The 24,484-nt window shown below is 43.3% G+C and overlaps 1 protein-coding gene across 1 annotated transcript in view; it reads right to left on the reverse strand.

Moving 5' to 3' along the window:
* The window catches only part of LOC310777806 (uncharacterized protein), a gene marked incomplete at its 3' end in the record, with an annotated part of 38,511 nt that overhangs the window by 556 nt on the left and 13,471 nt on the right, over nt 1-24,484 (reverse strand). The window contains exons 5-19 of the mRNA XM_083638163.1: nt 22,954-23,087; nt 22,382-22,455; nt 20,189-20,359; nt 19,784-19,977; nt 18,906-19,024; nt 17,339-17,439; nt 14,140-14,286; nt 7,998-8,170; nt 7,361-7,494; nt 7,087-7,217; nt 6,768-6,935; nt 5,947-6,146; nt 4,522-4,655; nt 3,516-3,636; nt 123-2,765 (exon numbers count right to left, since the gene is read on the reverse strand). Of these exons, the coding sequence (XP_083494289.1) occupies nt 123-2,765; nt 3,516-3,636; nt 4,522-4,655; nt 5,947-6,146; nt 6,768-6,935; nt 7,087-7,217; nt 7,361-7,494; nt 7,998-8,170; nt 14,140-14,286; nt 17,339-17,439; nt 18,906-19,024; nt 19,784-19,977; nt 20,189-20,359; nt 22,382-22,455; nt 22,954-23,087 (4,644 nt within the window). The remainder of the gene's footprint in view (nt 1-122; nt 2,766-3,515; nt 3,637-4,521; nt 4,656-5,946; nt 6,147-6,767; nt 6,936-7,086; nt 7,218-7,360; nt 7,495-7,997; nt 8,171-14,139; nt 14,287-17,338; nt 17,440-18,905; nt 19,025-19,783; nt 19,978-20,188; nt 20,360-22,381; nt 22,456-22,953; nt 23,088-24,484) is intronic.

Here is a 24,484-nt window from a genome sequence, read left to right on the forward strand (position 1 = left end):
AGAGAAACAAAGCATTATCACTATTCACATGGACAGGTCTGTATCTACAATGCCATTTCAACAACAAAACACGGGATCAGGATACATTTGTCATTTTCCAGTAAACTAGAAACATCACTCACAGTTCATTCCATGTCTCTGGTCCACCAGATGAGGACATGGTCTCAACATATGTAGTCACGATTTGGATTCCAGACAGCAGGTAATCAGCGATCATTTCAGGTACTATCTGTTGGACAATGCTCTCAGCTCTCTTGAGGATGAGGAGGGAGATGTTACGCGATGAAGCAAAGTTCATGTTAGGTTTGACAATCAGCTGAAGTGAATCCAGCACGATGCCCAGGATGTTCTGGTGGACAGCTAGCGGCAGCGGGCCCGTCACTGCAGTCAGGCTCTGCAGCGCACTTTGCACCATTTCCAAGACGGCACCCAAGAAGTGATCGCTCTGCAGGCCACCTGGTTGCCCTGCCACCATGATGGCCTTGTTCAGGGCCTGGGTGATGTTGCCGATGACGGGGAGGTAGGCCAGTTGCTCATCATTGAGGAAGGTACCCACAGTCTGAAGCAGGAGGTGGAGATCTGCACCGGGGTTGGAGACATTCATGGTCCCCCATTGGAGCATACTTGTGAGGAGCGAGGTGACGTTGGGATGTCTCAGCCAATCCTGTATAAGGTCAAGGTATTGCATGATTTGGTGCTCATCCAGAATGGTTGTGTTGAACACTGGCTCCATGCCAATGCTTTGGAAATAATCATTCTGAATCTCTAGGTTCTTCTTCATTAATTCCAATTGATGCCGGAGAATCTTGATGGTTGTCTGCCCAATTTGACTCACTCCTGCGCCATCGATAGGGTACTGGAGGTTTTTCATCAGGTACTCCACCTGGTTACCGACGAACAAAGAGAATTCTGACGTTGACAGCTGTATAGCCACTTGCATTTCTGTGAGACGGTAAAAAGGATAGAGCAGCTCTGAGATCGAGCTGCTGCTGGTGACATTCTCCAGTTTTTTCAGGTACCACTCGACAATCTCCAGGTATACTTTCTCGGCGTACTGGGGGTTCGCCATCAGGGTGTCATTAGAGAGACCTTTAAAGGGTTTGGTGTTGGCAGCTAGTTTTAAGAGACCCTCCACCACTCCAATTTCATTCATGACCTCAGGAGAGTTAAGATGGATCAGCTGGAGGCTCATCTTGATATTGGCCAGGGTGTTGTTCAGGACCTCTATGGTTGCCAGGTGCGGATCGGAACTGAAGTCAACATGTAAAGCATCATTGATCGTTTTATTGACGAGTACCGGGATGAGGGAGAGGATGGCTGTCTCGTTACGGAGAGCAGGCAGCTGTGCGAGGAAACCACTGAGCCCACTGATCAGTCCCATAGCACACTGGGCTGTCACAATTGGGGCATGCTGCGGCTCAAAACATTGGCGGACGTTGATAACTTCCATGATGTTCACCATAAGGTCATTTATGTTGGCAGCTCCAGCCAGAGCAGCGATGCCATTCAGCTCATCCAGGGTGAGTTCAGACTCTCTCAGGGCATTCTGGACATCAGATACAGTAGGATTTGGTATAGCCATGACCAGCTGGATGAAATTCGAGAGTCTCATGAGAGTCTGGTTGAATGTTCTCATGTAGCTGGCATCCGTTGGGGACAGGAGGAGTGAGAAGAGGGTGACTGTTATTTTCGTATATACCTCTCTCTCATTTTTTTGAGCTAGTGTGATGGTTATGTTGCCTTTGCCCGTTTGCAGCAGTTCTAAAATCTGATCCAGGAACGTGAAGATTTCTGAGACCCCAGCAACACAGTCCAGGCCTGTCGTACAGGATGACAGCTGAATCTGCAATGCCTGGAAATCCTGGAGAAGCTTAATGACATGCTGCTGGAGCTCAGTGGGAAGAAAGGCCAGCATTTTCTGTATGACAACCATCTGGGCATGATCAGCTGCCTCACCGGCTGACGCCAGAGTGAGGTTCTGAAGGCCCTCAGGTGTGAGGAGGTTGAGGAGGTCCACGACAACCAAGTAGAGGTCGGTGATTTGAGCCGTGCTCAGCTGCCCGCTGGGTAACCGCAGCTGTTCAATTCTGCGTAGTCTGAGAGCAGAAACCAGGAACTCCTGAAGCTGCCGAAGGTACCCCAGGATGATGTTTGTCGGGTCGCCATTAGGGGCATCTATCACTGTTTTCAGCAGCTCCATGGCACTGAGGATGCCCTCTACAAAACCTGCTGAGGTCTGGTTGGTGAAAGGATGCATGGCCTCCCTGAGGCGGGCCACATCTTCAGGGCTGAGGTAGCCGGAATACGTGAGCAGCGTGTGCCCCATGCTGAGGGACAGAGGCAGGGTGAGGTTCCCCTCCAAGGAGAGAAACTGTATTATCAAGTGCTCCAGCTTAGGCAGTGTAGGGTCCGTCTCGTTGAAGGTAAAAATGTGCTGGTTGAGTCTGCCAAGATTCACGGCAACATCCACCACTGTGGAGATATTGAGGGGGCCATTGCTGTAAAACAGGGGCAGCAGGGGCGTGAGACCCGTGGATTGTAACAGGTGATTGATGAGGGGAAGCATGATATTAAGATCAGAGATGTCACGGTCATTAAGGGTGGTGAGCGTCTGGGCAAAGCCATCTAAGTTGGTCATCAGGTTAAGCAGATAGGCCGAGAGCGCATCGCCACCTGGGATTTCTTGTTGGAAATATGATGCTGCCTGATGGTTAAAGATGCCGTCATACACATGCTGGAAGAGATTTACAGTCCCCTTGAGACAACTGTGGAGACAGTGGAACAGAACAAGTCACACATTTGAAGAGTATTGTATCAATTTGTGTTTTTTTTAAATAATAATAATAAAAATATATAGGGAACAATAATACTTGTATTGTATTGGTGTTTTAATGACATTATACTAAAGTCCATATTAGTGCAAAGAAGCCACTGTGTTTGATCACATTACAAAATAACAAACATCAACCTTTAATGATGATGATGTTTATTTAATTAAACTAGCGTATCGGCCCGTTTGGGGCCGAAACCCTAGGCACGCCCACTGCGCGGGCTCGCTGCACGCAGCTCAGCCGCTGTGTGGCCTTGCCCGCAGCTCGGCTGCTGAGTGGCCTCGCCTGCTCTATTGGCATGCGCAGCGCACAATTGCCAACTTTGCATCACTGATGACATCACTGTCACTGATGTCACAATGCCTATGACATCATCAGTGCCTATGACATCATCAGTGATGTCATAAGATGATTGATCAATAATGATGTCACTGATGACATCATCAGTGGGACAAAAATTGAAACAGATATTCCCCGTCTAAATTTTTGTGGCACTGAAACAGAGCCCACTTGCTGCCTTTTATGGATAGTTGTTTACTGAATCCAATTTTCCAGATGACTGTCAACATTTAAAATGCCAACAACAGAACCTTAACACAAGTAAGAATAATTCATTTCAAAGCTCTATGCATTATGCATCAGCTTCACATACAATAAGACTATCGCTAACAAACTGCCACTTACTTGATCAGGACGTCTTGGCTGTTTGGAAGCGACATCACAGCCTGAGCTGTTCCTTGAACAAACTGTAGCCAGTTGAAACCAGTGTCACAATGAATAGCTAAGGTGGACAGGTCAACAGAACCTGAAGGGGTAAACAAACATAATTATAACACACACACACACACACACACACACACACACACACACACACACACACACCACACACCGCACACGTACCTATATCTTGTTTTCGCACTTTATGAATAAATTTCAATTCATTTGGTGAGATATTTTCCTCCACATACTCTACTCATATTTTTAAAAGCAATGTCTGCAGTCAAAAGTGAGCTTCATTATTATTAGGGATGCACGATATATCGGCAATCATATCGGTATCGGCCGATGTTAGTCATTTTTTAACATATCGGTCATATCGGTATCGGTCAGATGTTGCAATGTTAATATCGGTTATCATTATCAGCCAAATTCTTCACATTGATATGAAATAATGCAGTAAATCTATGATTTATGGGCTTTTCCAAAGGCTTTGCAAATAAAGAAATGCATAACTTTTTCAAATTCAGTGTTAACATGTGTTTTTCAGTATGTACAAAATGTGATGAGTCACTGCACCAATTTTTTCAGAACAAAAGTGCATTTATTTTGTAACAACACTCACAGTATTATTCCTTCGGCTATAATGATTGGTAGACTGTAGATGACGTTTGGATGATAACATAAAGAATCTGCATAATAATAGATTGTGGATCCCCCCTTCCTCATTTTCACTCTTGGCTGTCTCACTATTTACATTTAAATGTTGGTTCTTTTTGATGATAGGACAATTAAAAATGAATTGCAGTAACAGTACAGTAGACAGGGTTATTATTAGTGACACCTATGTTGTTTACTTACAGAATATAAGAAAAGAATAGAATAGAATAGAATAGAATAGAATAGAATAGAATAGAATAGAATAGAATAGAATTGAATTGAATTGAATTGAATAGAATAGTTTGGGACTCACAGTTTGGTGGCTGAGTAGTGACGCCAGGCTTGTAGTTCATAATCCAGTACACCATATGGAAGTAGTCCTTCACCTGGGGCCACAGTTGGCTGTTCTCCAAATTTTCTCCTAAACTCACCATGGCCAAGAAAACACTGAAACCAAAACACACAGCACAACACAACACAACACAACACAACACAACACAACACAACACAACACAACACAGCACAACACAGCACAACACAACACAGCACAGCACAACACAACACAGCACAGCACAACACAACACAACACAGCACAGCACAGCACAGCACAACACAACACAGCACAGCACAACACAACACAACACAACACAACACAGCACAGCACAACACAGCACAGCACAGCACAGCACAGCACAACACAGCACAGCACAACACAACACAGCACAGCACAACACAACACAGCACAGCACAACACAACACAGCACAGCACAGCACAGCACAGCACAACACAACACAACACAACACAACACAACACAACACAACACAACACAGCACAGCACAACACAACACAACACAACACAACACAACACAGCACAGCACAGCACAGCACAACACAACACAACACAACACAACACAACACAACACAACACAGCACAACACAGCACAGCACAGCACAACACAACACAACACAACACAACACAACACAACACAACACAACACAACACAACACAGCACAACACAACACAGCACAGCACAACACAACACAGCACAGCACAGCACAGCACAACACAGCACAGCACAGCACAGCACAACACAACACAACACAACACAACACAACACAACACAACACAACACTGTTGATGAGGTCATTGTGTTGATTATTCCAAACGCATTGTGAAGAAAATACTGGTCCTACATCCTATGCACCCTTATGTTTCATTTCAGTGTATTTCAGCATTCAAAGACATGGGCCAGTTGCTCTACTTAGTCCAACCTAGACAAAAATCTATTTTCCAGCAAGTTCAAGAGGAATCTGATGAAGGTCTTACGACCGAAACGTTATTCTTTTTCTTTGACTTATTAAACTTTTAATTGCATGTGGAGACAGTGTGCGGGGGTTTATTCTTGTACCAGCAAGGTCAACCAAATGTTGTTGGTGAAGACTAGGCCTCAAAACTAACCCTGTATGAAAAGGCAGCGCTATTATTGAAGAAAGATATCAGACATCAGTCTTTTACAGCTACAAAATGTGTTGGCATGAAAGAAAGAAAAATGGAATGGAATTAGAATCAAGTTATTGGCTGTTTTAATTACAAAAAGCAACATTTTAGAGGGCATAATCATGTGTATTTTGGTGAAATACTGAGCAATAAAGATAAGCACAGATGTTTTTCTGTGAATCAGATATAAAGTTTTGTGGAAAGCCCTGCAGCAGCAATGATTAAGACTGTCACAAGACCTTTGTTGAAGAGTCCCGGTCACATCGTAGGTGATGTTCCATTCAAACTGGTCTTCTCCAACAAGTGCCGTGGCCACTCCCTCCAAATATACTCCAAATTGCAGAGAGTTATTAGACAGCATTTGCCACTCAGAGAGGATCATGGGAAGAGTTACGTTGTAGTCCGCTTGGCCGAGCATGGTGCTGTATATTTCTTGTGCCTGGGGAGAAAAGGGAAAACACAACTACGCTGAAAAGCACATTCCTGACACATCTGTGATACGTTTTGCATCATAATGTAAATGAACCAGAGACCAAATTTAAACCCAAAAAGCAACTGGCATGGAAAGAAAACACCATGTACTCATGTAGATCCACTCTTCGTAAATGTCCAATAATGCCTGTTCACAGGTGATATGACCGAAATAAGCCAAGCCATAATTGACTCTGGGCAAAGGCTCACTTGAAACTGGAATTACTTTTTCATTCTTATAAAATCTTCTAGAAATTCTTGACAACCACTAACAATTTACCAGCTACTTCATCATCCAGAAGCCCAAGAACACAGGCCAAGTACACTATATAGACATTATTGCATGTGTCATTTGTTTATCACCCTCCCAATTTCTAAGCAGAGCTGGAAAATGTCTCAAGTGATGTTAGATCAACGACACCACAATCCATTCATTCAAGACATGTAGGTGGATTGAAATCAAATTTGTAATTCAGTTTGCTATGAATGAGATGATCAGGCTGCAGCCTGGACTTTCAAGTCCATATGCTTCCTAGACATACAGAACAACCTAACCCTCAAATGCAGCTTGGTAACCTTTGGCATTTACCTTCTGAACCAAAGGCAGCCAGTCCATCAGCAGAGCTTGCTGCAGGGTAGAGATGTTTTGGCTGCAGATCACAGACCTCCATACCTCGGTGTTCACAGTGTGGGTGGGTAAGAGCCACTCGAAGGGACCCAGGAGATGCTCACATGTTAAAGGTTCCGATGTCAAACTCTAGTAAAATGGAGGCAAAATGGAAGAACATTACATAGATTGAAAGTGCAGACCCATGCTCCTACCAACAACCACATCCATGTATCATACCTTCATGTCGAGCTACATGCAGTATTGTGAACAACCAATGCCTGAAATAAATTAGCCTTACCCTCATAATAATTTCCATGACACTGTTCAGGACGCGGCCGATCAAAACGCTTGCCTCAGACTGGTTTGTCAACAATGTGAGGAAGTTCATTTGGAGGTGACCGGCATCTTTTAAGACGTTGTCCATCATTTCTGCAAAGTGGGAAGAGATTGCAAGACAAACATGTGAAACTGAGATGTTAATACTATATCTGATTTTAACAGTGCTTAAGTGTTATAGGGTGGATTTTTCCTATATATACTGCAAGATAGCGATGTACACTGTGTAGTTTTACCCTCGACAGTATCTAGGGCCAGATTGGCTGTCTTCATGGAGGTAAAGCCAGTCCTGAGGACCCTGTGGACCACCATCTCCACCTCTGGGAAACTTTTCAGAAGATCCAACACCACTTGGCCGACCGCCAAAAACCTGCCAATGCATGAGACAGAGGCCAGACCAGACTCAATAGAAAGAAAATACTGAAGTTATGCTGTACCTGTAACTATAACTTCACTGCCTCTTTTAGCATTCTATACTGTAAATATACAGCAATATGAAACATTGAGGCCGATGCATGAGATGTGGGTCACATTCAAAATGGTTTGGTTCATTTCAGTGGTCTAGAGAGACAGACAGACAGCCAGCTAGACAGACAGCCAGCTAGACAGACAGACAGACAGACAGACAGACAGACAGACAGACAGACAGACAGACAGACAGACAGACAGAGAGCGAGAAACACAGACAGGTCAAATAGAGACAGAAGCTGGGTTTCCATACAAGCATTTTTGTTGCAAATTATGAGGGATTTGTGTTAGAAAAAAAGCTTAATTTCATACATTTTGGTTTTTGTGACATGTCAAATCTTTGCTTGACAGTTGGATGGAAAGTTAGCTAGAGAGGACAGAAGGTAAAAAAGGTGTTGTCCTCACAGCTCCTCCTCGATGTTCTGTGGTTGTGTGTCTATGCTGCGCCGGGACCTGCCGTTATTGGCGCCTCCACGGCCTCCTCGGCCTGAGGCTGAGCCTCCCATCAGGCTGTGCAGCAGTCCTTTGACGAAGGCCACATCATGTGGAGCCACGTGCTTACTCCATGCCAGGAGGGCCTGGGAATTAATATAGAATACACAATTCAAATCATTCCATTTAAATACATCTTGGGCCTCCGGGTAGTGCAGCGGTAGATTCCCTGCCTACCAACACAATGGTCATGGGTTCGAGTCCCCGTGTTACCTCCAGCTTGGTAGGGCATCCAGACAGGCACAATACTGCCCGTGTCTGCGGATGGGAAGCCAAATTAAGGGTATGGTATGTGCCCTGGTCACTGCACTAGTGCCTCCTGTGGTCGGCCGGGGTGCCTGTTTTGGGGGAGGGGAACTGGGGGGAATTGCGTGATCCTCCCACATGCTACATCCTGCCGGTGAAACTCCTCGCTGTCAGGTGAAAAGAAGCGGCATGTGTCGGAGGAATCATGTGCTAGTCCAGTGGTTCTCAACCTTTTTGAGCCACGACCCCCAAAAAACTTTAGGCTGGGACCCCCGCTCACGCTGCTGCCCAACCCACCCAACAACTTCCCAGTGCGCACACATTCACACATTGATTTCACTCACTCATTGAAATCTTTTGTATACAGTACAGTTTATATATATATAACTTATAGTTTTTATAGCTGGGTATACATAATACATTAAATCATTAATCATCATGGGTGAAAAATCACTTTTTTCTTTTTTGACAACCATCCTGTGACCCCCAAAATAATCTTGTGACCCCCCGCACAGAACCACTGTGCTAGTCTACAACTCTCCCCAGATCGGCAGAGGGGGTGGAGACCGGGACAGTAGGGGCAATTGGCCATGTACAATAAAATATTTTGCTCACATGCGCAATTTGTCATCCTCTACCGGCTCGCCTCAGGGCTGTGTCTTATCCGCCTTTCTTTACATTCTTTACACCAACGACTGTCGTGGCCTTTATAACAACAGATTCATCATTAAGTATACTGACGATTCTGTCATCGTCAGCCTGCTTAAGGATGATGAAGATGGCCACGGGCAGGTTATCGATGATTTCCTGTCCTGGTGTAATGATGCTTTCTTGCAGATCAATGTCTCGAAAACAAAAGAAATCTGCATTGATTACAGACGTTCCCCTCCTACACCTCAGAACAGTGTTTTTAATGGTCAGAATGTGGATCTTGTCACCAGTTATAAATATCTAGGCACGATAATTGACGACAAGCTCAAATTCGACCTGAACTCTGACATGTTGTGTAAAAAAGGTCAGCAACGTCTACACTGCCTGAGGAAACTTGCAAAGTTCCAAATTGATAAGACTCTGATTAAACTGTTTTATAGTGCCTATATCGAGTCAGTAATTTCCTTCTCCATTGCCTGTTGGTATGGTAACCTGTGTATTAAGGATAAGAATTCCCTCGGAAAAATTGTGAAGGTGGCCTCTAAAGTAGCCGGTATCCATCTGGACAGCCTCGACCATGTCTTTAACAGACAAGTACTTAAGAAGGCTTTGTCCATCCGTTCAGACGCAGCCCACCCTCTAAGCTCGGAGTACAGGCTCCTTCCTTCTGGTCGTCGACTGTGTGCCCCACGGGCCACAAAAAATAGGCACAAGTTCTCCTTTGTCCCTGTCTCCATTCGAGCATTGAACGCTGCTGAGGGAAGGCCTTGATGGTTTAGTGTTTTATTATAATTTTTTACTTTCACCCTCCGCCGCTGTTTGTATTGTTTTATTGTTTCTATTGATTTTATGGTTTCTATTGTTTTATTGCTTTTATTGTTTTTAACTATTGATTTACCTTTCATTACTTTGTGCACTTTACTGGCCATTTGTGCACTTTATTCTACTACCTCACTTTACCGGTCGCTGCGTGTCTGCACTTTACTGATCGCTGTGCACTTTACGGATCGCTGTGCACTTTACGGATCGCTGTGCACTTTACGGATCGCTGTGCACTTTACGGATTGCTGTGCACTTTAATGCTACCTTGCACATTATCGGTCATTGTGTGCCACAAACAAGGTCCTTGATGTTTTATTTAGCCTTTTATTTATTTTAACTATATGCATGTAACATGTTTAACATGCTACTTGTGTTGTTTCTTGTCAATGTTCTTATTTGTATGTCTATATGCTGCAACTCAATTTGCCCTTTGGGACACTAATAAACTTGAACTTGAACTTGAACTTGAACTTTGTTGTTTTTCAGTTCTCCTCCTGCCCGTTTCTGTCAGACACCCCGCTGACCACTTCTGCCTCACTATTTAGTATTTAGCATGTCCATTATGGCCAAATGTTACACACTTTACTTTTCTTTTTACCACAGTGCCATGGTCCTCAAGAGGCAAATTCAGTGAGACACATCATTCTACTGTAGCTGGACGCTATGAAACCTCATCATGGTGTGGCCAAAATCCTTGAATGCAAATCAATTCTGTTCTTTTCTTTTCAGCAGTATGTCATTTATTATCATGAAAATTCAATCTTCACACCTTAGCTGTGATTTTAACCTCCCATAATCCATTGTGTATTCAAATGGACATCAACAACGGCACATTACATTTAAATTCTTCATCTAATAATTTTGTTCACTTATATTGTTACCATATTGGTGGGCCTATAGGGTGACCAGATGTCCCGGTTTGACTGACAGTCCTGATTTCAGGATGGCCGTCCCGAGTCCAGACAGATATCTCTTGGGACACTAAAAGGTCCACGTTTTCAAGACAGTGCTTTTGTACAGTATATAAGCTATGAACAGGTCAATTGCTAGTGTTTGAGCTAGCCTAGTAACCTAACACCACTGTATTCTCCATAGAAGAGATGAAGGCAGCTGATCAAATAGGGAGCCACAGAGCTATGATCACATTCACATGAAATGATCATTAATTTCATATAGCCCATACATATGTCACTGGCACAAATGCACTGTGGCATTCTACAGAATTTAGGCTTGTCTGTCTTACAGTACATAGCTATGATATCAAACTAACATTAAATCTCCACATTGCTATGATGTATCGAGTATGAGTTTATACACAGAGGGATGAGAGTGTTAGCTAACAGCGTCTGACTGGTAATTATCTCACCACAACAACTCTAGCTTAGTGGCGTGACTAATTGGCTAATTGGGGTTTCTGTGCCCAGGTGCGACCTGAGAGTTGCAGTACAATCGTCATCATCAGTGCTGCCTGTTTCTATGGCCACCATGTGTCTCACTAGTTGTTTGGTGCACCTCTGTGTCTCATTATTTGTCTAGGTGGCTTTCGAGAAGTAAAGGAAGGATATAAGATGGGGTCATGCCTATGTTCCCCGGGTTCTATGTTCCCCGGGTTCTATGTTCCCCGCTCCTGCTAAAAAGGGTTCTATGTTCCCCGGGTCCTATGTTCCCCGCTCCCGAAAAAGGGTCCTATGTTCCCCGGGTCCTATGTTCCCCGCTCCCAAAAAAGGGTCCTATGTTCCCCGCTCGTATGCGTAAAGTCGGCGAGTGCAAACCGCAATATCTCGACGTTGTGAGACTTCATTGACAGACTGCATGAGGGAAAGCTCGAGTCTATAGGCTCAGATATGCACACACTCAGCAGCAGGAGCAGCAACATGCTATCCATGATATTACATTTTTCAGAGAGAGAGAGAGAGAGAGAGAGAGAGAGAGAGAGAGAGAGAGAGAGAGAGAGATCAATATTTGCAATATTCACGCAGCACAAATCGCCTCTGCCTATATATAACCCACAGACATGCACAAGTTCTGTAAAGCCATTCAAATAAATTGTTTAATTTCGCTTGATATGTAGGCTAGCTATTATATTTTGGTATTCAAAGTAGTCTAAGTAAGAACTGGTCAGAAACTGCTGGCCACCACGGAGGTGATTTCTCCGCTAAAGAAAACCATTAAAGCAGGCCTATTTGTTTTCGTTGCCTATAAGTCCACATGCTCTATTAATGAAATAAAAAATATATAATATAAAAAAACATTGGGAAATACATCATCCGACAGTAAAAAATAAATTATAAGTTGGAGTTGGTGAGGACCAACTTATAATTTATTTTTACTGTCGGACTCGAATATATCTGAGCCTATAGACTCGAGCTTTCCCTCATGCAGTCTGTCAATGAAGTCTCACAACCTCGAGATATTGCGGTTTGCACTCTCCGACTTTACGCATACGAGCGGGGAACATAGGACCCTGTTTCGGGAGCGGGGAACATACAGTAGGACCCGGGGAGCATAGGACCCTTTTTCGGGAGCGGGGAACATAGGACCCGGGGAACATAGAACCCTTTTTAGCAGGAGCGGGGAACATAGAACCCGGGGAACATAAAAGAGAGAGAAAGAGAGAGAGACAGAGTGTGTGTGTGTGTGTGTGTGTGTGTGTGTGTGTGTGTGTGTGTGTGTGTGTGTGCGTGTGCGTGCGTGCGTGCGTGCGTGCGTGCATGCTCATGTGCGTAAGGGAGCCAATCACGTCCAGCTTGGCCAAACATCTCACCGATAAATATCCCGAGTTGTTCAAAGAGCAACAGGTTAGCGCAGGGATACTCAACTTGCTTTGCCTCGGGGCCACTTTTGTAAAATGATAGGAGGCCAGGGGCCAGTTAATAAACAAACATTAATATTATTTTTTCTGTAGCGGATTGTAGGTTTTTAGAGTGTCAACCGGAGTTTAGTATGACAATTTTGTGCAAACAGGATAGTTAGTTAGGTTAAGTTAGTTAAGTACATATAAGTGCCTGGGTGGCAAGCAGACGGCGGGATTTGACAATTTAGCTGGAGCTCAGTCAAACATTATTTCACGTTAGTTTTCATTGTGAATTAAGCTGCGTTCATACCGACCTATTAAAGTTTTTCGCTGGCATCAAGTTTACATACAAAGTCAATGCAAACGAGCGATTGAGCGTATATTCGCCTGGGAGAATAATCGCTGGGCGTCCGAGCGGCAGAGACAGAGCGATAGGGAGAAAATACGCTCGTCGCCCCAGATGAAATATCCCAACTCGAGCGAAAATACGCTGGCATCAGTCGCTCGCTGTTCAACGCTGATTGGCTGTCGTGTGAGAGCGAGTCAAGGATCACACTGGCTTGGAACAAACTGCTGGTTTATTGTGTGCCAACAAACCGCATTGACAGGCTGACAGCTGACATGAAGTGAAGTCTGTCCTACCGGTATGGAGCTCGCATTAGGAGCACGCTGATAGGCTTTAGCTTGTAAACAATGACGGTGGCTCGTAGTGGACAAATATCATGACATTGCGTAATGTTATAGCCCCCACATGTCCGTCAATTTGTGTGCCTGTTGATGAGCGATTTAAACAGAGCGACAGAGCGATTCCAAAGGGTTGAATCAAGCGACAGAGCGAAAAATAAATATCTCGGTGTGAACACAGCTTTAGAAAATGGTCGGGGGGCCACTCTGTACCCTATCGTGGGCCACATCTGGCCCCCGGGCCACAAGTTGAGTATCACTGGGTTAGCGGATGTGATAGATAACATTATTACATTCCCTCAAATAAGTCATCAAACGAGTGTTATTTCTTTGTGACAAGCAACTGTTTTTTTCAGCGTCGGAGTTTGACGAGGAAAAGCGCAGAGTACGAGCGCCACAGACCCTCTGCCAAAAAGTAACGTTAACCAGTTGCAACAATCAGTGACGTTCTAGACCGGACCTTGCACCCATAATAATTTTACAACGGGGCATTAAAAAATAAGGTGGATACCTATATATTTCCTATGTGAACAACTGCAGCATTACCCAATTTCCTCTCAGGGATCAATAAAGCAGTTCTGATTCTGATCACTTAATGGTAACGTTAGCATTCAGAGTAAACTATAGATAGAGAAGCTCTTGTTGATGAAGACAAAGTGAGAGTGCAAGTCAGATGTAGATAGCAAGAAGCTGGTGCTTGGGAACATTTATCCTTTATCATCCGCGCTGGGTGAAAAAAAGTAAGGGCAAACAGAAAGGCGCCACCAGCCCACATCAACAAACAGCTCTGATTACTGTTGATGTCTGTGAGCATCTTAGTTGATGATCATAACATCTCACATACGTGTTACACCGTACCTGCTTGGCCACCTTGTCGGGGCTGATCCAGCCCAGTAGCATGTCCACAGTGCCTGTCCCGCACGCCACTGTCAGCCACATGGGGTTGCTGCTGTTGTCACACAGGTAGGAGTGTACCGTGTCTCTGTCCAGTGTCAGGCCGATAGCCTATAGGGCCAGGAAGAGAGCTTTGTATGAGGGAAGTTCAGTCATAGTTGTAATAATTCAGAGGGCTAATTCATACGTTATGCTCAAAATTAGTAAATTAATTGTAAAAGAATGTCGCTTTAGCTTAGAGGGTATAGAAAACAAGAGGTTCTCTCTGGCCACGGCGTCACTTTTACATCTCCTACCCCCCCTCAACAGCACCCTTATCCCCATAGTAGACACTAATCCTACCCACCCCTTGAATCACCTTCTTGTCCATAGCTACGGCCCGTTAACCACTAAACTCACTAAACGTCCGTGACTGACTGACTGACTGAGACTGAGTGACTGTCCTCCTATGACCCCGGTATGTGTTAGACAGCGACAGGAAGGCAGGGAGGGAGAGGCGAGGACATGCAGCAAATGACCGCAGGTCGGACCTGAACCCGGGTCGGCTGCGTGAAGGACTAAGCCTTAATGGTACATGTTCTACCAGGTGAGCCACCGGGTCGCCCCAACGGAGACATTTTTGAAATATAAAGTCTTGAAATATCCCTGCATATTTGAGAAGTAGACATCCAGGTTTGGAGGTTATGCTATAGTATGAGGAAATCAATTAACTCCCACTCCCTGAATTGTCAATGGATTTGTTGGATTTGAATCAATTCACAAATTTAATTTGTAAGGCCCATTTTGAAATTTAACACAATGACTTGAAACTGAATGGGTTTAATTTACCTTTTAATTGTAATTTCTTTCATGATTCAAATGTGTTTTTAATTCACATTCAGATTAAATAGACTTGCTCCCTGAATGTATATAGAGCAGTGGTTCTCAACTCAGGACCCACTATTTTCCTTGTCATGAAGTCACGACCCAAATTTCAGATTTTTTTTTAAACCACTCAAATTTATTGCACAAAAAATAGCGCATTAATACACAATGCCTTCATGCACGTTATAAACCTCAAATGAAGAAAAAAGTGCAACAGAAGTGCAACTAGGGCTAAAAACCAATTGAAATAAGGCAGACTTGAATTACAGGCCTATGTTTTTAAATTTAAACAAGTCAAACTGGTCATGCTCAGAAAGTCTTATTTGAACTGTATGAAATATGAAATAAAAGGCAGACTTATCTTGAATTACATGCCTATATGTTTTTAAACAAGTTAATAATAATAATGGGGGGTACGGTGGTGCAGTGGTAAGCGCTGTCGCCTCACAGCTCGAAGGTCCTGGGTTCGATTCCCACCTGGGACGCTGTGAGCACTGAAGGAATGCGTGCCCGTCCGCATGTCCTCAAGTGCCCACCGCCCGGGTGGGGTCGTCAAAAGGGCCTTTCTGTGTGGAGTTTGCATGTTCTCCCCGTGCCTCCCAGGGGTTTCCTTCATATAGGAACCCCCTTCACCAAAAACATGCAATATCCTGGTTGCTAATGTGGTTCCTCCTCTGGTCGTTAAGGGCGCCTGTTCAGAGGGAGGGGAACTGGTTGGAATAGCGTGAACCTCCCACGTGCTATGTCCTACCGGTGAAGCTTCCTCTGTCTGGTGAAAAGAAGCGGCTGGCTAACTGCCCATGTCTCGGAGGAAGCATGGAGCCAGTTTCGGCTCTCCCCAGATCGGCAGAGGGTGGAGTAGCAACCAGGATAAATAAATTGAATTAGCACTAATGGGGAATAAAAATGGGATAAAAAAATCGGGGGGGGGGGGGGGGGGATTTATAAAAATAAATTATTAATAATAATAATAATAATAATAATAAAACAAGTTAACCTGGGGGGATTTATAAAAATAAATTATTAATAATATTAATAATAATAATAATAATAATAATAATAATAATAAAACAAGTTAACCTGGTCATGCTAATCCAGTTTCAATAATGAATTTAACTAATATGAAATAAAAAGGCAGACTTTTCTTGAATCACAGGCAGGCTATATGCTTTTTAGTTAAAGGTCCCAATTCGTGCAGCTGTAACCTCTTAAAAACGTGTGTCTCTGGTCCATAAAACATGATTCTGGATTAATTTGTCGAAAATATAGCAACCTTGTTTGTTCTGACGGAGTTGTCACTTCCTCATCTCGTTGCGTCCCAAGAATGGTCTGTTTCTATAATATATTCAGAACTAACAGTTCCCATTGGCCGCTGAGGGAGAGCCCGCCCCAGGCTCCCAGCGGCCAATCAGATTAGCGTCTGTGGACCAGCACGCTAGGTTGTGTCCACAACTAACGTTAGCAACGAGCTATCGCTAACTTAACGGTTGCTACGCTAAAGAGGACATCTCAAAATGCCTAGATTTACCAAATGCACCTCCGCAGTTGCTGGATCACGTACAGTTGGCGTCGCTCCAGCTAGAAGTGTTAATTTTGTGGCTATAGACAAATTGGTGCAGGTAGCTTGTGTGAGAGAGACTGCGCGCAGTATGCTTAAGGACCCGAGTGACATCACATTAACCCGTCTGGGGGAACAGAGTGTAAGGGGCGTGGCTTGAAGGAGACTGCAGGGGGAAGCTGGATAGGGACAAATCCAACTCTGGCAGTTCTGAGGTTGTGACCACTCATTACAGGGAGGGATGACAGCAGTATATATGCATTTACAAGTAAAAACAGCTTGAATGGGACCTTTAAACTGGTCATAACTTTTAATTAAACTGGGGCCATGCTAATCCAGGTTCAATCATCTGAATTGAACTAAAATTAAATATGAAATGAAAAGGCAGACTTCTCTTGAATTACAGGCAGAGCATATGCTTCAGCTTGTTAAACAAGTAAAACAGTGAAGAGCCTTGACACATTGACGCGCGCTACTTCCTGGTATGGCTCGTGTGCCCTTCAAAATAAAAGCGTGATTTCTTTCTTTTTTTTTTGCCAATGTCCGCGACCCAATCAAAACGGCCCCACGACCCACCTTTGGGTCGCGACCCACCAGTTGAGAAACGCTGATGTAGAGTAAAGTAAGAATTTCCTTGATATTGTGTCACATGACAACTCAGAAAGAATCTGGTGCTTTGACATGTCTACTTCTTGGATACATAAGTGAGTAGGATATTTCAAGAGTCAGAGCGGTACATACCTTGTCAAGTGGTATCCTGACATTCTGTAGAACAGGTCTGACCACTTCGCTTACTGAGTCATTCTGTAACGTCACAACATCGCCAAGCGTGATGGAGACATCTAGGCAGAATCAAATCCAACTATAAGACGATGCACCATGGCGGCTTATCAGCAGAGGAGATATGAGGCATTTTCCCTATGTTTTAGAATAGGCATTTTTCACTTTTATTGGACAGGATAGTAAGTAGATAGGAAAGGTAAGGAGAGAAGGGATGGATGATATGCCGCAAATGGCCATGGGTCTGATTCGAACCCGGGCCGGCTGAGGGTAGGATTAAAGCCTTTCTATACGCTCTACCCTTCCCTGTGTTGTTTCAAATGAATGTCATTCCTTTCCAAGGCGTGACTTGGCCTATTACAGGAAGGACCAGTGCAACTGAAAATTGCATTTCTCAATTTCATTGTGTTAGAAATCAATATCAAACTTTCCCTGAGTGAGTTGAATTCATTACACTGGATGTTTAAGAAAAGTAGTAGATGGGTAATGAATGTTTTATTTACCAAATTAATCACAGTACTCCTTATTACCTATGATTGTCACTACATTGTCATTCACCCTGCTTATCTATTAGAAGAATAGAAGAAGAATAGAATAATAGCCTTTATTGTCATTGCACAGTTCCCCATACAACAAAATTAAGAGTGCTTCAGCTGACAGTGCATTAAAATCAGACGTAAATAATTAAAAAACATTTAAGAGAAAAAACAACAACAACAACATTAAGAACAGATGACACTTGACACCTAGATGGGGGGCAAAAAAAGCAGGAACAAAACAATAATAAAATACTGCTGAGGTAGTAAAAGAATATTGCACGTTGATATATTGTATTGCACAAGTTCATGTATTGCACTAGCAGAGAATTAACGGCTGCTGCTGTGATTATTAATGACTTAAAGGTTTATTTTTTTGAATGCTTAAACACTACAGTGATTCTTGAATAGGGGTGGGAATCGCGGAGTAACTCACGATAAGCACTATCTCTGAAACCATTAACACTTGTAGCCAATGCGTGTGTCATGTGTGTGTGTGTGTGTGTGTGTGTGTGTGTGTGTGTTTCGTGTGTGTGTGTGTGTGTGTGTCGTGTGTGTGTGTGTGTGTCGTGTGTGTGTGTGTGTGTGTTTGTGTGTGTGTGTGTCTCGTGTGTGTGTGTGTTTACTACATGCATGACTTCACTGCAAACTGCTATACCCTGCACACAGAAAAAGCAAAAGCCACATGTGTTTTTCATTTATACTATCGTGCATGGTTGGTGCTTTGTGTGCTTATTTAAATGATGGTTTGTGTGTACTGTATTGACGCAAAAACAAAGTTTTAAGAGTTTCAAGAGTTTTGCAAGAATTGTTTGCTTTTGCAAGAGATGTATACTGCTTTGCTGGTTTGGTGTAAGGATTTGTGGTTAGTGTGTAGAGTTTTGGAAAAGCATTACTGTCATACCATTTCAAAAAATAACCTTCAAGAGTGTGGAATGTTTTGGCTGAAACATAGGAATGTATGCACGCTGCAGGTGATGTTGCATAGCTACCTCTGCCAGGCCATTTCTGAACATAGTGGATCAGGTTGATGCCTGCAGCAAGTCCTGTGTGCACCGTGGAGAATGAGGCACCTGACTCAGGGAGACTCTTCTGGATGACATGTATAGCACTAGAGAGACCGTGAGGAAAAAACATTTCATCTTCATAATGAGACACACTAGACTAGACCATGCATCAATCACCTGACAGCACTAATGGTAATAGGGCTGGCCCGATATGGTTTTTTGGGGGCCAATACCAATACTGATCTTTTATGCTGAAGTGGTCAATGATAGACCCTTCTCACGGGGGCCATTTTGTGTCGAGAAGCCAGGGTAAACACAGGTGCAAGCAAAACACTAATGAGGGTTTCCAAATTCCAATCATGGAAGTTGGAAACCCTCATTAGTGTTTTGCTTGCACCTGTGTTTACCCTGGCTTCTCGACACAAAATGGCCCCCGTGAGAAGGGTCTATTGTTCTTTTTGCCTTCTTTTGTCTTTTGTCTAAATTGGACCTTTTTTCTATGTCAAAAATAAAATAAAATACATGTAAATAAAATAAAATAAAAATACTAGGATTCAGTGTTTCAAGACTGCATTGATGTCAGGGTCCTTAAGGGGTGACCCACAACACCTATTTAATGGTAAGAGAAAGTCTGGGATACATTAGGCATTTAAGCAATTGGGTGAATAAATAAAATTAGCAAAGAAAATAAAAATGTATTTCAGGTTTTATTGACTGTTTTATGTAATTGTGGTCACTGGTTGCAAAACACCTTTTTCTGCCTTTTTCTGCCTGATTCAATCATCCCTTTTCATTCCTCAGTCAGCATGCAACTGCTCCTTGCCCTCTGCCCTTGCACTGTTCTTTCACAGAGAGTGCCTTACCCCTGTAAGTTGGTGAGCAGTGCCTCTGTGTCGCCCAATGCTTGGTCCAGAGAGGTGGGAGAGAGGATCTGGGGAATGGCCAGAAAGCTTTCCCACAGCGCGCTCTGATTCTGCAGCTGATCGTACACCAACACCCCCATCCCGACCGCCGTCGCCATCTCGCTGGGGTTGCTCAGCATCAACTCTGTCAGCACCTGACAACCAGTAAGTAAGGCAAGTTCAGAATCGACAAAGCCAACGTGGCTGTAAAAATTGGAGATGTGTGTAGTTAAATGTGTATATTTGAAGCTACCGCCATTACACTATCCTGATAACAGCAACAAATGCATGCATGCACACACACACTCTCTCTCTCTCTCTCTCTCTCTCTCTCACAAACACACACACACGCACACACGCACACACCTTGTTGAGTGTATTGATGGAAACTTCCAGCAGAGTGTCATTGGACTTGCAGAAGGTGACCAAAGCAAAGGTGAGTGTGTTGAGGGAGGATGTGTTCATCATGGGAAGAGCCAAGGTGCAGATGGTCCTCTTCAACAGGCTCATTGACTCCAGCATGGCATCCAATGCCATCTACAAGGGTTGCATGTGGATTCAGATTTGTTAATACAAGTAGGCCTAGGCATAAACGGGTGTGCATTATTTCACATTGTGATATAAAGGCAATCACTTCAGAAATTATTTTTTATTTTTATTTTTTGGGGGAAGAAAATGTTGCGTCATGTATAGTTACAAATATCTTACAAATGATATTTACCAATAAACGTTCACTAAGTGTGGTGGTGTTGGAGGACTTTTGATACGTGGTATCCAGTATTACATTGGAAGTAATGGCTCAAGATCGATATTCAGATTAGCGCGTCATATATATAATGGTGATACAGTTTCTGAATTAGGACTATACAAATAAACTTGACTTGACTATCTTAATATGCCACGAGTCCATAAATTGAGACTGTAACCTGATCCTTTTCATTAGACAGGTTAATTCAACTGAGTGTGACTTTCTGAGCCTAAGTGGTGATTGTACCTCTGAAGCACATTATTCACAGTTACAATACCGGTATACTAACAACATATTTCTACAGCTCTATCTACTAACAAAGATCATGCCTGACTGTACAAATACAGGCCCCACAGTACACACAATTACACCCTCGGTCACATAACACCAAGCATCTGGGTCAAAAACATGTAAAGCGCCAGCATTATAAAAACAATTTTTTTATGTCTATTTTAATGTTACAATTATTTTATTTAACATGCAGATTTTGCACTTTGCCCTTTAATTTTTTTGTATTAATGTATTCATTCCATGTCATAATGTTTTTGTTACATTTAGTATGATTCCCCACAAGTTGTACAGGATTGACTGAAAGGAAGTACTTCATGTTACATTCAGCTCTTCACCTTATTTTTGAATGCCCTGCTGTAAAATAATTGTGGGTACAAGGTCCGGTTTAGAACGTGACTGATTGTTGCAGCTGGCGCATTACCTCGTTAAAACTCAGACGCTGGGAAAAAAACTCTGGATATTTATCGATGAGATTTTTGCCAAGCTGGATGTTACACACTATGGATGTTTAGGGTTAAAATCGATAAACCGGAAGTCAAACTGTGGGAGATTGTTGCTCCCTTCACGGAGATCTACGGGCTACAGTATGTTGTGTCTGTGTGAGCAACGTCACGGGGGGTGGGGGAGGGGCTGGGAGGATTACACCGGAAGAAGCACCTATATTTCACGTAAGTCATCATGGCATCTAGAAATAAGGTGGATAGAGTCAAAGCCCCTCCCCTTCCTGTCAGGGCCTACACACACCAACGTCTGGAAAAATATGAATTGTGGTGAATGGCGCGAGACAATAATTATTTTAATCCTGTTTGAATTGCGCCATGAGGTACACATATGATGTTTGTCAATTTAAAAGATAACTTTGTAAGTCAAGAAAGAAATCTATCATATTCCTCAAACTATTCCCCAAAACTTATACTCATACAATAAAGGTGATACAAGAAACAGAGCTTTTATTTGAAACATGCCTTTGAAGCCTTGCTGTAAGCCTGTTAGTGTTTTCCTCTTTTCATCTGGGTGGGAAGAAATCAAGCCCCAATCCATCTGCTGCTAACAATGCTAACATTATCTTAATAATACCCCCCTGATGCATCTGCTGCTAACAATGCTAACATTATCTTAATAATACCCCCCTGATGCATCTGCTGCTAACAATGCTAACATTATCTTAATAATACCCCCCTGATGCATCTGCTGCTAACAATGCTAACATTATCTTAATAATACCCCCCTGATGCATCTGCTGCTAACAATGCTAACATTATCTTAATAATACCCCCCTGATGCATCTGCTGCTAACAATGCTAACATTATCTTAATAATACCCCCGATGCATCTGCTGCTAACAATGCTAACATTATCTTAATAATACCCCCCTGGTCCATCTGCTGCTAACAATGCTAACATTATCTTAATAATACCCCCCTGATCCATCTGCTGCTAACAATGCTAACATTATCTTAATAATACCCCCCTGATCCATCTGCTGCTAACAATGCTAACATTATCTTAAAAATACCCACCTGATCTCCCAGAGGAGTGCTATTGACACCGTTCATGAGAGATGCGTTATGAGGCTTTCTTTGGTGAGTTGTACCTTCAACACAAAAACACATAGTTAAAACACTGCTTGCTATTAGTGGATTTGCAGCTAAACAATGCTAACATAATTGTATAGTCACCTTATATAACCTAAGTCAATAAAACAAAACTGCAAAATTGGTCATTGCTAACAGGTTGAATTGTCTTATGTAAATATTTCAAAAGGAAAAATTGGGGTGGTGAAGTGGACAAAGCTGGACAACAGTGGCTTGGGGAAGTGAAATGAGAAGCTATAAATAATTAGAAAATAAAGGTTACTGTAATCATAGGTTTCATTCACCAGTATTATCTTCCCATGTACGGTGTGAGTTATACAACTCAATATTAACTCAACAAAAGTCAATCCCTATACTGTATGATGGTTGCCGGGACAAAATCCTATCAAAAGGGGGTCTGTGGTCTTAATGTAACCTAATCTCCAGCCATAACTGGAGGAGTCAAACTTCACAGGATGCTATGAAAACGTGTCTCTGATTGTAGGAAGATAACTTACTCAATATCTCCATGAACTCTAACAGCGCTGTAGGATCTCCGTTGTATTTGGAGTCCTTGAACAATGCTGCGCGAAGAACACCTCCCTTCTCGAGTATGTCCGCCACAGGGGAACCCTTCGGCAGGAGTTTCAAGCTGTCATGCAAAGGCAGAAAGAGCGGATGAGACAATGCAGGATTTCCCCACCCATTTCCCCCAAAATTCATTATTATAAGGATACAAGGATAGATGATAGAGAGTGCTTCTGTTGGGTGTTGGTGTGTGGAGTCATTTGTTGAAGTCTGGTCTTGGTTGCTTAAAGGATCAAACCAAGTTTTGGGAAGAGTAGCCCATTGGACAACTGACCCAACATGAACACCAAAAGTATCCATATAGGTGAGGATGCCCTGTGCACAACAGTGCTTCTCTCCTGGGTGCCTCCTGGTGCACAGGCCAGGTGAATCATGGTGAATCATGGTGAACCAAACAAGCACAAACCTTTTAGACCACGGCACCACAGCACCACCCCCCACCAACACCACCCATATCCCCCTCACCACTATTCCTACCAACTCCTTGAATCCTGACTCTCCACCATCTCCCTATTCCTATGGCCCCTACCCCCAACAACAACATCCACATCCCCCTAATCACTATTCCTACCCCCTCAAATCCTGACTCTCTACCACCTTCCTATCCCTAGCTACATCCCTTTAACCACTAAGCATCCATGACTGACTGACTGACTGTCCTGACTTTTCCATTTCATGACCCCAGCTGGTCAGCACAGTGCTTTAGGGCTGAGGATGAGACAATCAGGTCCGGCTGGCTTTCGTGACTTCTGCCTTTTAAAGAGCCTGTTGACATCTCTCTCCCGAATCCAGAGAGGTGTCGGGGGAGGGAGGGGTGGGGGAAGAGGCGAGCTGGAGCTGCCGGGAGTGCTGGGTGGATATGGTGAATATGGTCAATATGGTGGCGCTTTGATTGTTCGTGTTCCTTTCATGCATTCATGGCACTCTCAACGTCTGACCAAAGAAACTAATTTATTACTTATATAATATCACTTATATAATAACTGCCAACGTAAATGGAAAGGGTATGTATGGTGACAGAAATGGACAAAAGGGTGAAAGAAATAATCAAACAAAATCATTCGCGAGCAGGTTAAGGTGTACCCAAACTTTTTTTTTCGCATCACCTTTGCCTACAGGAGTGCCACCTCCACACCCGCCTGTGAAACTATACAACAACTGATGTGACAAAAGCAGAGGGGAAAAAAAGTCTCCCTTGAGTGATGTTCTGGGTATTTATTGAACGCTCGAACTGCCTCAAAGGCAGCCGAGGCGTTGCCGACGTAAAGGTAAATGTTTTCTGTTTCAAAAAGGATTACGTAACTTGTCTGAGCGGTGCTAAAAATAAAGGAATACACTAAAGAATTCCAAAAGAGACAATGGGCTATTTTTTTCTTCATATTAGGCAAGTTTAGATGTTGAAGCGCGTACTCAATAACAAGCAACAGTTTTAGGATCACTAAATAATCTGTGAGCAAACTA

This window comes from Poromitra crassiceps, assembly GCF_964638095.1.
Source record: "Poromitra crassiceps genome assembly, chromosome: 6".
Taxonomy (NCBI): domain Eukaryota; kingdom Metazoa; phylum Chordata; class Actinopteri; order Beryciformes; family Melamphaidae; genus Poromitra; species Poromitra crassiceps.